Source organism: Sciurus carolinensis, chromosome 2 (assembly GCF_902686445.1).
Source record: "Sciurus carolinensis chromosome 2, mSciCar1.2, whole genome shotgun sequence".
Taxonomy (NCBI): domain Eukaryota; kingdom Metazoa; phylum Chordata; class Mammalia; order Rodentia; family Sciuridae; genus Sciurus; species Sciurus carolinensis.
In genome coordinates, this window is record NC_062214.1 from 49,836,277 (window position 1) to 49,850,839 (window position 14,563).

General features: G+C 42.3%; 1 protein-coding gene across 7 annotated transcripts in view; it reads right to left on the reverse strand.

Moving 5' to 3' along the window:
• Window positions 1-2,297: 2,297 nt before the first annotated feature.
• The window catches only part of Ninl (ninein like), a 126,091-nt gene continuing 113,825 nt past the window's right edge, over window positions 2,298-14,563 (reverse strand). For all 7 annotated transcript variants that reach the window (XM_047539976.1, XM_047539979.1, XM_047539975.1 and 4 more), the window contains 5 exons: window positions 10,870-11,028; window positions 10,073-10,186; window positions 9,081-9,251; window positions 8,261-8,374; window positions 2,298-3,440 (listed from right to left, as the gene is read on the reverse strand). In XM_047539976.1, the coding sequence (XP_047395932.1) occupies window positions 3,249-3,440; window positions 8,261-8,374; window positions 9,081-9,251; window positions 10,073-10,186; window positions 10,870-11,028 (750 nt within the window). In that variant the 3' untranslated portion in view covers window positions 2,298-3,248. The remainder of the gene's footprint in view (window positions 3,441-8,260; window positions 8,375-9,080; window positions 9,252-10,072; window positions 10,187-10,869; window positions 11,029-14,563) is intronic.

Sequence of the window (14,563 nt, forward strand, 5' to 3'; positions counted from 1 at the left end):
AGCTGTATCATTTTATTTTCCCACAATTCTGTGACTTGAGTGGACTCAGTTGGGCAGTTCTACTGATCTTGCTTGGGGTCTCTGATATAATTGCCTTCCTTTTTGGTGGGGGGTGCGGGGATTGAACCCAGGGTTCTTGTGCTTGTAAGGTAAGTGCTCTACCAACTGAGCTATATCCCCAGGCCTATAATTGCATTCTGATGGTGGCCTGACTGGGATGGCTCACTTGTTTGTGTGGTCTCATATGTTCCCAAGGTGGCATGTCTCACCACAATGTAAAGACAGTGGAAGTGGAAGCAGTTTTCTGGAAGGCTGGGCTATATTCCGTCAGTAGTCATAGGTTACTCAGATTCAACTAAGGGATCATGCAAACCACATGAAGGCAGAACACTGAGTGGTCATCAGACCCAGATTTGGGGTCGAGGTTCTTGTCATATGAAATGATTGGGTGTTCATTCTGTTCTCCTCTACCCCAAGGCTGGGGATTGAATCTAAGGCCTCTGCATTCTAGTCAGGCACCCAACCGCTAAGCCACGTCCTCATCCTTTTTTTGAGACAGGGTCTTGCTGAGTTGAACAGCCTGACCTGGAACTTGTGATCCTCCAGGCTTAGCCTTCTGAGTGGTTGGGATTACAGGTGTGCACCACTGCACTTGGCAAGAGCAGACCTTTTTAATTTTGGTGAAATCCCATCTGTTTACTGATTCTTTTTGTGTTGCATCTGTGAACTCTTTCCATCTAAGGTCACAATTTATTTCCTTTATTCATCTATAAGAGTTACAGTTTTTAGGTTTTACACTTAGGTTTACCATCAATTTTGAGCTAATTTTTGTTTATGCTACAAGTTATGGTTCCAAGCTCACTTTTGTTTTTCTTCCTTGGGCATATAGATCCAACTTTAACAGTGCCATTTGTTGAAAAGACTATTCTTTCTCTACTCTATTACCTTTACATCTTTTTTAAAAACTGTGTATGTGCAGGTTTATTTTTGGACCTTTTGATCTGTTCTGATATGTGAGCTGATATCTTAACAACTCTTTTGACCCATAAACAAGGTGTTTCTTCCCAATTATTTCTGTCTTCCACTTCTCTCAATAATTTGTAGTTTTCAGTTTACAGGTTTATCAAGTATTTTGTCAGTATTAGTTTTGGTAACAGTATTTCAAATTTCAGATTCTAATTGTTAGTTAACAGAAATATAACTAATGTTGGATTTGTTATCCTGCAGTCTTGCTAAATTTATTTATTTTAATAGTTTTGTAAATTAGATCTTTTTTTTAAAAATTTGTTCTAATCAGTTATACATGACAGCAGAATGCATTTTGACTCATTGTATACAAATGGACCACAACTTTTCATTTCTCTGGTTGTACACGATGTGGTGTCACACCATTCATGCAAAATGTCCATCTTATTCCACCATCTTCTCCCCCCATATCCCTCTCCCCTCACTCCCCTATACCCAATCCAAAGTTCCTCCATTCTTCCCTTGCCCCCCAACCCCATTAAGGATCAGCATCCACATATCAGAGAAAACATTTGGCCTTTGGTTTTGGGGGATTGGCCTACTTCGCTAAAGTAGACCATTTTCCCACACCCATAGTCATGTTTTCTTATGAAGAGTTTTACTCCCTCCTTTATAACCAAATACATTTTATTTCTTTTTATTGCCTGATTACACTAATTAAAATGACCAGTAGAGTACTTAATAAAAGTAGTCAGAGAACACACATCTTATTTCTGATCTTTAGGTGGAAGGCATTCAGTTTTTTATCATTAAGTATAATGTAAGCTCTTAAAGTTTTTGTAGATAACTTTTATAAGGGTGAAGAAGTTCAACTCTACCCATCAGGAGGCTAAGGCAGGAGGACTGCAAGTTTGAGGCCAGCCTGGGTAACTGAGACCGTGTCTCAAAATTTTTAAAATTAAAAAGGACTAAGGATATAGCTCAGTGATGAAAGTGCCCCTGGGTTCAATGCCCAGTACTTAGAAACAAACAAACAACTGTTCCAGTTTACTGAGTTTTAAAAAAACATCTACTTAAATCTTTTGAGTCTTTCCATAGTGCTGTAAAGTTTTTCTCCTACAAGCATTTATAGTAAGTGCCAAAAGAGGAGGTGGCATGCCAGCTTCAGGACGGTGGCTGCCTCAAGAGAAGATCAAGGACAGAACTGGTTTTCCATCTCTGTTCTAAAAGTATGTGGCAGAAAGTTATCTCAAACAAATCTAGTTGATGTGTATGTACATGGGTGCTCTTATAAAACTTGTTTTCTACATGTTTGAAATTTTAAAGAACAATTTTAATAGAAAAGAATTTATTGCAAATACAGTAATTCTTCATATTACAGTAGTACGTACATTCCGATAAACCAAATGGCCATAATTTATGTATATTTCAGATACAAAACTATACTTTTTTTTTTTTACATAGGTACAATTTCCAGTGTGATGACATTTCATTGAGGAAAAGATTGCATTTGTAATAAACATGATCATCCCTGAGTCCACAGAACTTAGGCTCTTCCCAGACTTCTCCCCCACAAGGGAGCAGTCCCTGAAAGGTTTCTGTCCCCTCCTATATTGCTTGTTGACAGTTCACAGCAACAAAAGCCTTTCTGGAATGTGTGTACAGATCCACCATCAAGCACTCAAATGATGTAAGCCCGAACAGTAACAGTGAAATGGTGAATTGTGCACAGAGCCACAATTCTGCATTTTAACCTTTTCAGGCAAAGGTACAACACTGAAAATATTTTAACAACTCTCTCATTAACTGTTCTTTGCTGAGAGCCCCTAAAATCTGTTTCATCAGTATGTAGCAAGACTGGAAATTACCCCTGACAGCTAATAAAAAATATTCTCTACTGCACCAGCATATTTTCCCAGCATCTGGTACACAGTGGACATTCACTAGTTTCGGGGTGAAGAATCCTCAGTTTCTGAAGATGCAGAGAAGATGAACCATAGCAAATTATGGCATCAGAGTGGCTTAATTTTTAAAAGATGTTATTCATGCTGGGTATAATGGCCCATGCCTATAATCCGACCCTACTTGGAAGGCTGAGGCAAGAGATCCCAAGTTCCAGGCAGCCTGGGCAATTTATACCCTATATCAAAATTTTTTTAAAAATTATTTTTTTAAAGTTGGAGATGTATTTCAGAGGTAGAGCACCCCTTGGTTCAATCCCCAGTACTGCAAAAACAGAAACAAAACATTCCTTAGAATGAATTCTAGGAAACCAGTAGTCTTTACACAGAGAGTGATGCTGGTGCAATCTTATTAATCAGTTTGTTGAGAGCACAAACTTTTTCTTCCAAGATGCGGTTTTTGCTCTCAGCACCTCGTTGCTTCTCTTCTGTGACCTGAAGAGCCTTCATGAGGTGAGCATTTTCCACATAGAGTTCCTTGAGCAGCAGATCAGATTTAGTGTTCTTTTTGAACTATAGAGGAGAAAAAGCCATGCTTTACTGTGAATCCAGTGCAGAAAAGTTACACAAGCAGCCTGCTCCCTCTTCAAATCTGTTCTGACCGTAATTTTAGGTTGCTACCAGATGTGATACAAATATTAGATATGGCATATTTGTTCCCTGGCCTGAGGGAGGAAATTGAGAATATGCTGATCATGTAGTGGAGAATTCAAGGCAACTTCATGAGAATCTTTTTTTTTTTTGGCCAGGAAACAAAGACTTAAAAAGACCAAAATCAGGATTCAAAAAATCTCTTCTTATTTTAATGCAGTGTGAAACAACAAAAACTTCAAGACAAAACTTGCCAAACAAAAACTTGCCAAAAATGTGTGGTTTGTCTTGGGTGCTTTGCTGCCTGTGATGACGCACAGGACATATGGGGGCACTGTGTCCTCCCTCATAGTTGGGTATGTGAGCCATTCACCCAAACCATCGTAGGATGGGCTTCAGAGGTGGACACAGGCTGTTCGGGTCAGCTGCCCTTCCATGACCTTGCCCGAGACATGAAGGCTCAGGGCTGAGTGTTGAGCTTTGTGAGCCCACCCAGAATCTCTTCACTCAACAAGTAGTTACTACATAACACCACATGTGCCCACTACCCTCGCAACATCCCTGTTCTCATGGAACATGTATTCTAACAGAAGAAGGCAGAGGGTAGAAACATGCATATGCTAAGGAGCCTAGTAGTGGACAGATAGCTGGGGGTGGGTCATGCATTTTCATTTTGGGTGGAGTAAACCACATTTCTGAGGATATCTGAACAGAGATGTGAATAAAATGAGGGAGTGAATCAAAGAGATTAGGTATGGACACTGCAGACAGAGGGAAGAACAAGCCCTGTGGCTGGCATATGGCTGGGGTGAACTGTAGCTGAAGGGACATGTTGAGCTGGAGGGAGGGGAGGGGAGGGTAAAAGGAAGGAGACTTGGTGGAACTTGAGATACTGTTATAAAAACTGCTTTTTTACTTGGGAGACATAGGAAGACTGGTTCTGAGCAGAGGGATAGGATCAAGTTCATGTTTTAAAAGATGACTACTGCACCTGTGCTGAGAGTAGATTGGTGGAGGACACAGAAAACCAGTCAGGATGCCAGAGATGAGGTGAGACATGTTGGGTTCAGTGTCTACTTTGAAGGTGGCTCTAAGGATTAGGTGTGGAATCAGGGTGACAGGTTCACAAACTCTGAAGAGGACTGGAGAACTGGTGGGGCTGGAGAAGGTAGGAGTTTTAAGGTCTGTGTCCTAGTGGCAGTGAGGGCACCAGGAGAGAGTGGCTCTGGAGGTAATGGCCAGAGAGAAGGTGGAGGGCACAGGATATGGGTGGTAAGATGTCAATGGAGTGCTAGTAGGTTCTCCCTGGGGTGTCTGGTCTGTGAAATGAGCAACAAAATCGCAGCTGATAGAAGAGGTTACAGGAGCCAGGTGTCAGAGAGGAAAGAGTGGGAGGAGGAAACCCCCCTTCTGTAGGGAATAGAGGAAACTAGCATGGGGCTGTGGGACAGGGACAGGTGAGCAGAAGCCACAGGATTTAACCAGAATTAAGGTTTCCCAGGAGTAAAGACAAACTGAGGTAGTGACTGGAAGAGTATGTCACCAGAGCAGGTGAGTGAGATAACACTGGGAGGGACAGAGGACTGGCACTGGCAGGGAAGGGAAGGTGTTGAGGAGGATCTCCCATGCAGGATGACAACAATGGGAACCTTCCACATAACCAAGACTCATGAGAAAAAGGCCCAAATGTCTCACCCAGTTTGGATCAACTCAGGATCCCTCTGGTAAATCAAACTGTACTCAGTTGCTAGGGAAGCAAAATATTTTTCTAGATTTTCACATCTCTTTGAATTTCTTGGATCAGTGAATAGAGATGCTGGCATATGCCCAGCTGGTGTCTAACCTCATTGTCCCACTTCATTTGGCTCCTGCAATGTTGGGGCCTTGTCCCCGCAATGTACCACATCATGCTGTCGCGCTGCTGCCACCCTGGGCACATTGTTGCCAACAATCAGACTATAAACTTTTATAGATCAGGGAAATTATAGCTGCCCCAGTTTTTTTTTTTTTTTTTTTTTTTTTTTAATGTCTTTGCTCCTCAGTACAGCCCAATTTTCCCTGGTGTAATTTCACTGAAAAAATAGATCATATCATGCATGCTCTTACACTTAAAACCTTCTAGTGGCTTCTAACAATTAAAATAAAACGCAAATTCCTGACTGTGGCCTACAGAACAGGACAGGCTTTGCCTCCCTGTAATACCACCCCAGTCAGTTCACACCATCCCTGGTGATTTCCTCCTTGACCTTCAAATACATTACACGTGGTCCCAATCTAGGACATTTGCCTGGGTTCTCCCAAAGCACCTCCTCAAGGTCCCTAGCACATGGGGATGTGTGTCTTTTCACACTGCCCTGTGACTTGGGAGACAACTCCCAATGCACAGAAAAGTTGCACCCAGTAAGCAATGGAGACTTCCAGTGTCCACCTGTCTTCTGCCAGGGACACAGCTGGACCTACCCTTGCTGGGTCACTGGGTGTCTGGTCCAATGCCATTCCTCAGCATGGTCCTGCTTACCACAACCACATCCCTTCATCTCCTCACCCTCTTCCTCAGAATGTGCCCATGGCTGAGGTTACTTGTGCTATCTGGAGGCTTCTGTCACCTCCAAAACATCTCTGAGGTATCCCAGGGTCTGCCTAGAGTGATACCTCAGTCAACAGCAGATGCCCTCTGGCTGAAAGAAGGAATCAACAAGCCAGGCATGGTGGTTCATGCCTATAATCTCAGTGGCTTGGAAGGCTAAGGCAGGAGGATTTCGAGTTCAAAGCCAGCCTCAACAACTTAGTGAGGCACTGAGATAAAATATTAAAAAAAAAAAAGGCTGGCGATGTTGCTCAGTGGTTGAGCACCCCTAGGTTCAATCCCTGGTACCAAAAGAAGGAAAAAAAGAATGAACCAACAAATAAACAAATGATGTCCTTAGTGTGAATACCTCAAAAAGGGATCTTGAGACAATTCCCAAAAGAAAATACATGTGATATACAAATATAGCACGGGGTGTGTTAAGCAAAATCCATCTTCTATGGATTACTTTTACTTGTTTATCTTATGAAAATGATTTTACATCCTCCAGCTGAAGTTTAGAATCAAAATGAGAATGGGGTTCTCTAGATTCTGGGAAGACAAGTTCTTCCTGGGTCAGCTGCTGAACAGTCATAAAAGGGACAATCATGCTGAAACAGACACAAAGACCAATGATACAGAATAGAAGACACACAGACAAACCAACATAAATAGAGTTTTCTCATACTAAACAAACATGCCAAAAACATTCACTGGAGAAAAGATAGCCTATTCAATAAATGGTGCTATGAAATCCACATGTAACAAAATGAAATCAAACCCCTACCTCTCACTCTGCGTGAAATTCAACTCAAAGTGGACTCTTAGGCACTAGAACAAAGACCCTGCACCTAATAGAAAAAAAAAAAAAAGGCCCAAATTTTCACCATGGATCCCAAATTTTCAGCCTAGGATCTGACTTCCTTCACAAGACTTCTAAAGCATAAGAAGTAAAATCAAGAATCAATAAGTGGAATGGATTCAAACTAAAAAGCTTCTTTTCAGCAAAGGAAATAACATGAAGAAAGCCTACAGATTGGGAAAAAATCTTTACTACATGCACCTCAGATAGAGCACTAATCTCTAGGAGATATATAAAGAACTCAAAAAACAACACCCAAAAAGCAAATAACCCAATCAATAAATGGGCTAAGGAAATGAGCAGACACTTAACAGAAGATGTACAATCGATCAACATATACATTAAAAAATGTTCAGTGTCTCTAGCAATTAGAGAAATGCAAATCAAAACTACTCTAAGATATATCACTCTAGTCAGAATGGCAATTATCAAGAATACAAGCAACCATAAGTGTTGGTGAAGATGTAGGGGAAAAGGCACATCATACATCGTTCTTGGGAATGCAAATTGATGCAACCACTCTGGAAAGCAGTATGGAGAGATTCTTTAGAAAATTGGAATGGAACCACCATTTGACCAGCTATCCCATTCCTCAGCATATACCCAGAGGACTTAAAATCAGCATACTTCAGTGACACAGCCATATCAATGTTTACAGCAGCTCAATTCACAATAGCTAAACTATGGAACCAACCTAGATGCCCTTCAACAGATGAATGGGTAAAGAAAATGTGCACAATGGAATGGAATAAGTACACAATAGGATATTACTCAGCCTTGAAGAATTAAATTATGGCATTTGCTATTAAGTGGATGGAGCTGGAGAATATCATGCTAAGTGAAATCCCCAAGAAACAAAGGCTGAATGTTTTCTCTAATATTCAGAGGCTAATTCACAAGAAAGGGGGAGCACTAGGGAAGCAAAGAGTTACTATGAATTAGGTAGAAAGAAGTGAAGGGAGCGTGGGTGGCATGGGGCTAGGAAGCATAGTAGAATGAATCTGACATTATTACCCTACGTACATATATGAATATACAACCAGTGTGATTCTACATCATGTACAGCCAGAAGAATGAGAAATTATGCTCCATTTATATATGATGTGTAAAATTGCATTCTACTGTCATGTATAACTAATTAGAACAAATTAAACATGTAAAAATTAAAAAATATTGGGCAAATTATGTTGCATGCATTGTTATGTTTGTATAACAACCACACTATTATGTATAATTATAATGCGCCAGTTAAAATAAAGTGGAAAAAATTTTAAAAAAGGTCTGAAGGTAGTGATAAGAATTGTTGCAACTCACTTGTTCTCTCAGCTCATCCACCTTCTCCTGTAGCAGCCACTCCACATTCTGCAAGCGCATCTCTGCCTCTTCGGCCCACCCTTCCCTGGCTTTCATCTGCCTTTCAAGTTCTTCCTGCCACAGAAGGTTACACACCAGTATTTACTTTTTTCTTTTTTGGCGGTGCTAGGGATTGAACCCAGGGCCTTGTGCATGCAAGGCAAGCACTCTACCAACTGAGCTATATCCCCAGCCCCAGTATTTACTTTTAAAACAGAATCATCTCAGGATGATTGGCTAAAATGTACAAATCTGAGTGTTACTGTAGGTGACCTCCATCTGTACAGTAGTAGTTTAAAAATGTCTGCCAGGACCACAAAGTGACCATCTCTCTTTGTAGTTCAGAGAGAATCTCTAGACTACTTTGTTCTCAAAGACCTGGTCCTAGAATTTTAATTATAAATGACTCCAAAGTGAGTTCCCCTATATGTGTTATTCTGCACAGATGGTCCCTGGCTTAGATGAGTTGAAGTGGTCTTCAGGGTCAGCTAGCTCCTTCCTGTGCACTCTTGAGAGGCTCCCCTGCCCTCTCTGATCCATCTTCAACATCTGCTAGAGAGTGTCTTGTCAAGGTGAAGAATGGGAGCCCACAGCTTCCCTACAACTAGCCTTCAGGTTGCTAAAAGTGGCCGTGGAGCTACCCACCCCTGGACCTTGTGCTTTATAAGTTGGGTAGTTTCTGGTTAAGGACCAGCAGTTGAAGCATACCCTCCCAGCACATCAGCTGGCCTTCAGAGCCCTCTCCCAAACAGCCAGGTTGGAGTGTAGTATCCCCACTCACTCTCTGTGCGTTCAGTCGCCTCCCAGCCTCCTTTTCTTGGAAGCTGAGTAATTGCTGCAATTCAGTCACGCAGGCCCCAGGCACCAGCTGGCTCTTCTGCTCCTGCAGGTCCTGAACCTCCTGTGCATGCTGGGACTGGGCTGCCTTCAGCCTCAGATGGGCACTGTGCAACTGCACCGAGAGAAGTAACAATAGTTGTAGTATGATTAATAGTTCAGCTGACACAGAAGTGAAGGCCTTGGTAAATTATTCTCTGCATTTAAGGATATCTCACAATTTAAAGGGCAGTAGGGCCCACTCCTTTCTTTGTGGTCCCCGAGTATGCTACCACACCTAGGAATTCAGAGAGCTCCTTTATTTGGAATTATGACAGCCAACCTCCCACTAGTCAGAGATTCTGCACATGACTTGTGCCTGTCATCCTCAGCATGATGGCACTGGGATGCCATGACGGATCCCTGGAAGAATCAGGTTCTGTCCCATCCAGCATCTTTGCAGCCTGTTTCACAGGAGCAGTATAACCCATGCAAGCCCTGCATGCTAATCCTTCTTTAAGTGGGGAGTTCACACTTCTGAGGCACAGCTCTGGCTGAGGGTCACAGAATGTGATTAACTCTGTGTAACTTGGCCAACTCCTTTAAGCAACTGGAGATAAGATCTAAACACAACTTAGTTTGTCAAGGTTTCATCTAGAACACAGTTTCCTTGGCTATTTCACTCCTGCTTCACCTCTAAGACCCACCACAGAAGAAGGAATCATGGCTCCATCAGGGGTCCTGTGTGAGGCAGGGCTGATGTAACTATATGGTAAAAAGAAAGGAACCAGCTTCAGTCCTAGACATGTTAAGTCCCTCCCTAGCTGTAGGACCTCAGACTGCCTACTAACCTCTCTGGGCTGAACTAGGTTTGGCAATGCTGTTCATTAGCATTTTGTTGATGCTTCTCTCAGACTGGGACCATATTAAGTGCCTCTGACTGCTGCATAGACCCACCTGTTCTCGACTTTCTTCAAGACTCACTGTCAGCTCTGACTGTGACAGCCTCAGACTCTGACATTCTTGATTCACGTGCTGAAGTTCAACTTCAAGTTTTTTGATTCGGTCACCCTGATTTTTAAAAAACAATATTCACAAGTAAAAGAAATATCTTAGCAATCTAATATATATTGAATAAAGAAACTTGAGAAAATTACAGAAAATAAAAAGTTGCAAGTATAAACCCCCCATGATCTCTTGAGCCTGAGGCCCACACCTGACATGCTGTGGTGACTCTTTCACCCCTCTTCTACACATGTTCTATCAACAAGTCAGTAAGAGAAAGCACAGTACCATCCTCCTTGATGTAACTGGACTGTTCTCCCAGGACATCAAGTGTTGTTTAAGAATCTGGCTTTTAATGGTTGCACCATCGTTTATGCATTCAGTTAATGATTCAAACTGATTCCAGTCTGTTTTGCAGCACAGCAATGAAAATACTTCCAGTTAAATTTCTCATAATGCTCCTAGCAGAATTATGAACTCAAATCATAGAGACATTCTTGAGGCTCTTGATACATATTTTGCCAAACTACCCTCTACTTTTTCTAGATTCTGATGATGTGCCAAAGCTGCTCAGGTCCACCCACTTCTCTAGGGCTTGGGAAGTCCCCTACCTCACTGCTGGGGCACCCACCTGCAGGATATCAGGGTTTATCCTGACCTGAGTCTTTGCAGCTGATTCTCCATTGCCTGGCTCCCCACTGCTTGGCTGCAGGGTAGGCACCTTAATGGAACTGCCTCAGTGCACTCACCTGCTGCTCTTCCCGGCGCCCTGCCTCCTCTAGCCTCTGCATCAATAGCTGAACGGCAACATGATTCTTCTCCTTTTGGGCCTGATGTATAGAAGCATCTCCTTCCAGCTGAAGGACTCTGCAGTTGAGCTGTGACAATTCATCCTTGTATTTCTGACTCTACAGATACAAAGGTTAAAACAGATTCAAACAAATGCTTTTTAAACCAGCAGCTCAATTTAGATCATTCCCGTGGTCCCAACTAGAGGAGGGGGAAGCCACTGGCATCTGAGACTAGATGTCCTACAGAGCTGAAGATGGTTCAGCCTCAGTGTTGGTTGTGCTTAGGACCAGCTCTGTCACCTAGAAGTGAGACACATTATGCTACCAGAGGTGGTCATATGCCACGACCACTGAACTACCATTCCGAAGACCTTCCACATCTTTACTTGCTCTGTGGCTATTTCTAACATTATAAGCAATTTAAAGTTAAAAAAAATAAACCTAATCCTTGGTCTCTGTCACTAGAGACACAAGCACAGCTTCCAGCAGGAGTGTGCCCACTAAACAGTGCATTTTACTTTCTCTCACTGGGTAGTGAGTGTACAGCAAACACATGGGGCAAATGAGCGAAGACAACAGGCACCAAAATGGCACCTGGAAAGTTGGTCCTACAGTCTTTTACCAAGGTAATTTCAGCTATTCTTGATTTTTTTTTTTTTTTTGTGATAACTATTTCCTATAGGCCAGTTTTTCTTATTTTTCCACAGCAGTCAGTTTGGGGGACACGGTGTTGGCAGCTCTGTGGGTGGCATCCTCTGAAGCACTACTGTCAGCACACACATGATCTCCCAGATCTAGGCTGACACCATTTTCTTTTTGTGGGTTTAATTAGCACACAGTGGGACCTGAAAGTTGCTTCAGTATGGATTTATGCAGGGTTAGAGAGTCTCCATGCTGTTCTCAAGCTCTTCTCTGAATTAATCTCACCTCATCCCTTCCCTAGAACCTCTCAGGACTGAGGACAGAGATGTTGCTACTATGTCTTAGGTTCTAGGTAGTTCTGTCTGGAGATCACTCCTGTGTTTATATTTTTGGTGAAAATTAACATTGATTTTCAATATTAATGTACATTCATCTTGTCCTCTTGAGGACAGCCTTGATTTCATCAATAGAAATTGAATCTTTCTTCAACTCCTAACATAATTAAGCTATAGTCAATTTTCTTCTACTCAATTTTAGTATTTAAAAGTCTTTGGAAAGAATTTCAAACATACAGACAAATCGCAAAAGGAGAACATTGAAAGGAAAATTGGAGCTAGACTCCAAATGACAGCATCTTCCCCATCTACTCTGCCATTTGCACTATCACACATGTATATGTGCAAATGCACACACATACACACGATGTTTTCTTCCCCACCCCAGCCCTGCAGCATGTTTCCTGATAACAGGAGTTTTCTCTCACACGTGACCTCGATGTCCCACACACATTCTATCTTCATCAACTGGCCCAGTGACGTCCTTTATAACACCCCTCCCCCAATACAGGGTCAGGTGGTGTATCATCTGTCATTTCTCAGCCTCCCTGCATGTGGGATGTTTCCATAGCCTTTGACTTTTTGTCATTGACATTTTTGTCAAATACAATCCCTTCCCCATTTTAACTGTTCCTCATTTAGAGTTTGATGCTTCCTGGTGTGTCACGTGATGTTCCTGGCCAGGTGCTACATAGGTGATGTTGTAACTTCTCAGGGCCTTGTTTCAGAAGGTGTAGATGCCATCTGCCTCTGGTGACAGATGTTTATGGCAGTTATTCTCTTTAACTTCTAACTTGCCTTCAGCTAGCTTTTACTGCAGAAGCTGATATGTCAGCAGCCACCTCCGGAGCACACGTTAAAATAAATGGATATTTGTGTCAAAGTTAACTCCTCTCAATCTGATTAAGATTTTAGGTCTAATTTCCAATTTATGAGACAAACATGTGACACAGGACCAGACTAAACAGGAAGCACCTTGGTAATCCAGAATGTGAATTACCACATTCTGAGGGTACCTGAGACAACCAGTTGGTCTCTCCCAGAAGCATGGGGAAAAACTGGAGATACGGGTCAAAAAGACTAATGAGATGCTTGGGTAGACTATATTTCCACAGATGTCCCTGTATCACCTGCTACCCATGTCCTCTTCTGCAGTGTGGCCTACCTGAACATGGGCCCATGTGGCACTGGGGGGGACTCAGTGAGAGTGATGGGGAGTGACTTCTACCTCTCAGAACACTCCCTTCAGGATCCCAGCCTCATAGAGAGGCCCTGTGTCAACAGACACATTCAGAAAGAGTCCCCAGATGTTCAGCCTGGATCTTGCCAGCCACAGCCCCAATGCCATATAGAAGGAACAAACCATCAGAGATGTGCCTGTGTCTGAATCCCTGATCTACAGGTTCTATGAGTACTACTGTGTGGTTGGTTTATGCCAATAAATTTATTTGATAGTTAAATAAAATGTGTCAGCCACAACTGTATCCTAGGGCCAAAGAGTTTTTACTATGTAAGCCATTTTTTAATAAGTGAGAAAATGTGTATGTGGTCTGAATTCCGGATGGTGTTACGTAGTTAACTGTTAAGTGTGAGAGCAACAGTGTGGTTAGATAGAACATATTTTTAGAAAAGGCCTGCTGAAATATTTAGGAGTGAAGTATCATGGTATCTGTAATCTACCTTCAAATGGTTCAAAAAATAGACTCAAGAAACATGGAGACATGTATACAGAACTAAAAGCATATATGCCAATAACAATAGTCAAATTAAGGTTGTGGTAGGTAGGTAATCACTATATGCTATTTTAACTTCTCTATGTTTAAAGGTTTTCATAATAAAAATTTTTGGGAAAGAGGACAAATGGTTATCTATAAATCCATTTATAAATATGTTACAGAGGTAACAGGAGAAGGGAAAGGGCAGGGTGGCTACTCTGAATCCAGGAAGGTCCTACATGGACTATTTCCACAAGAAGCTGCCCATTCCCAGCAAATGCAGATCCATAAGTGTTCTTAAGTGAATCCATGATCATCCTACATGAGGCTTGTGTTAGTCACCTTTTTTTAAATGTAACAAATACCTCAAATAATCAACTTACAAAAAGAAAAGGCTTATTTTGGCTCATAGTTTTTGAGATTTCAGTCCATGACCAATTGGCCCTATGGCTTTGGGTCATGTGGTAAGACAGTATACATCATGGTGGGTTGCACATGGTGGAACAAAGAAGCTCACCTCATGGTGGCAGGGAAACAAAGAGAGAAAGAAGGGGTTGGCGTCCCATAGTCCCTTTGTGAAGCACATCCCCAATGACCAGGCCCCACCTCTTAAAGGTTCTACCACCTCTGAATAGTGCCACTCTGGGGAATAAGTCTTTAATTCATGGGCCTTGGGGGGACACTCCAGATCAAACTACAGCAAGGACCAAGCAAGGCTACCACAGGCTCACCATGGAAATGAACACCGAGAGCTGGGAACCTGCAAGTGGACTGAGGCAGAAGCTGTTTTCATTGGCCATGTGGCAGGCACCAGGAAAAATGAGTTGTAGGGACTATCTTTGGCAACAGCAAGGGTTTGAGATGAAGAAGGCAACAAAGAAACTCCTAGAACTAATAAGCAAGTTCAGTAAGGCCACAGGATGCAAAACCAACACACAAAAATCAACTCTACTTCTGTAC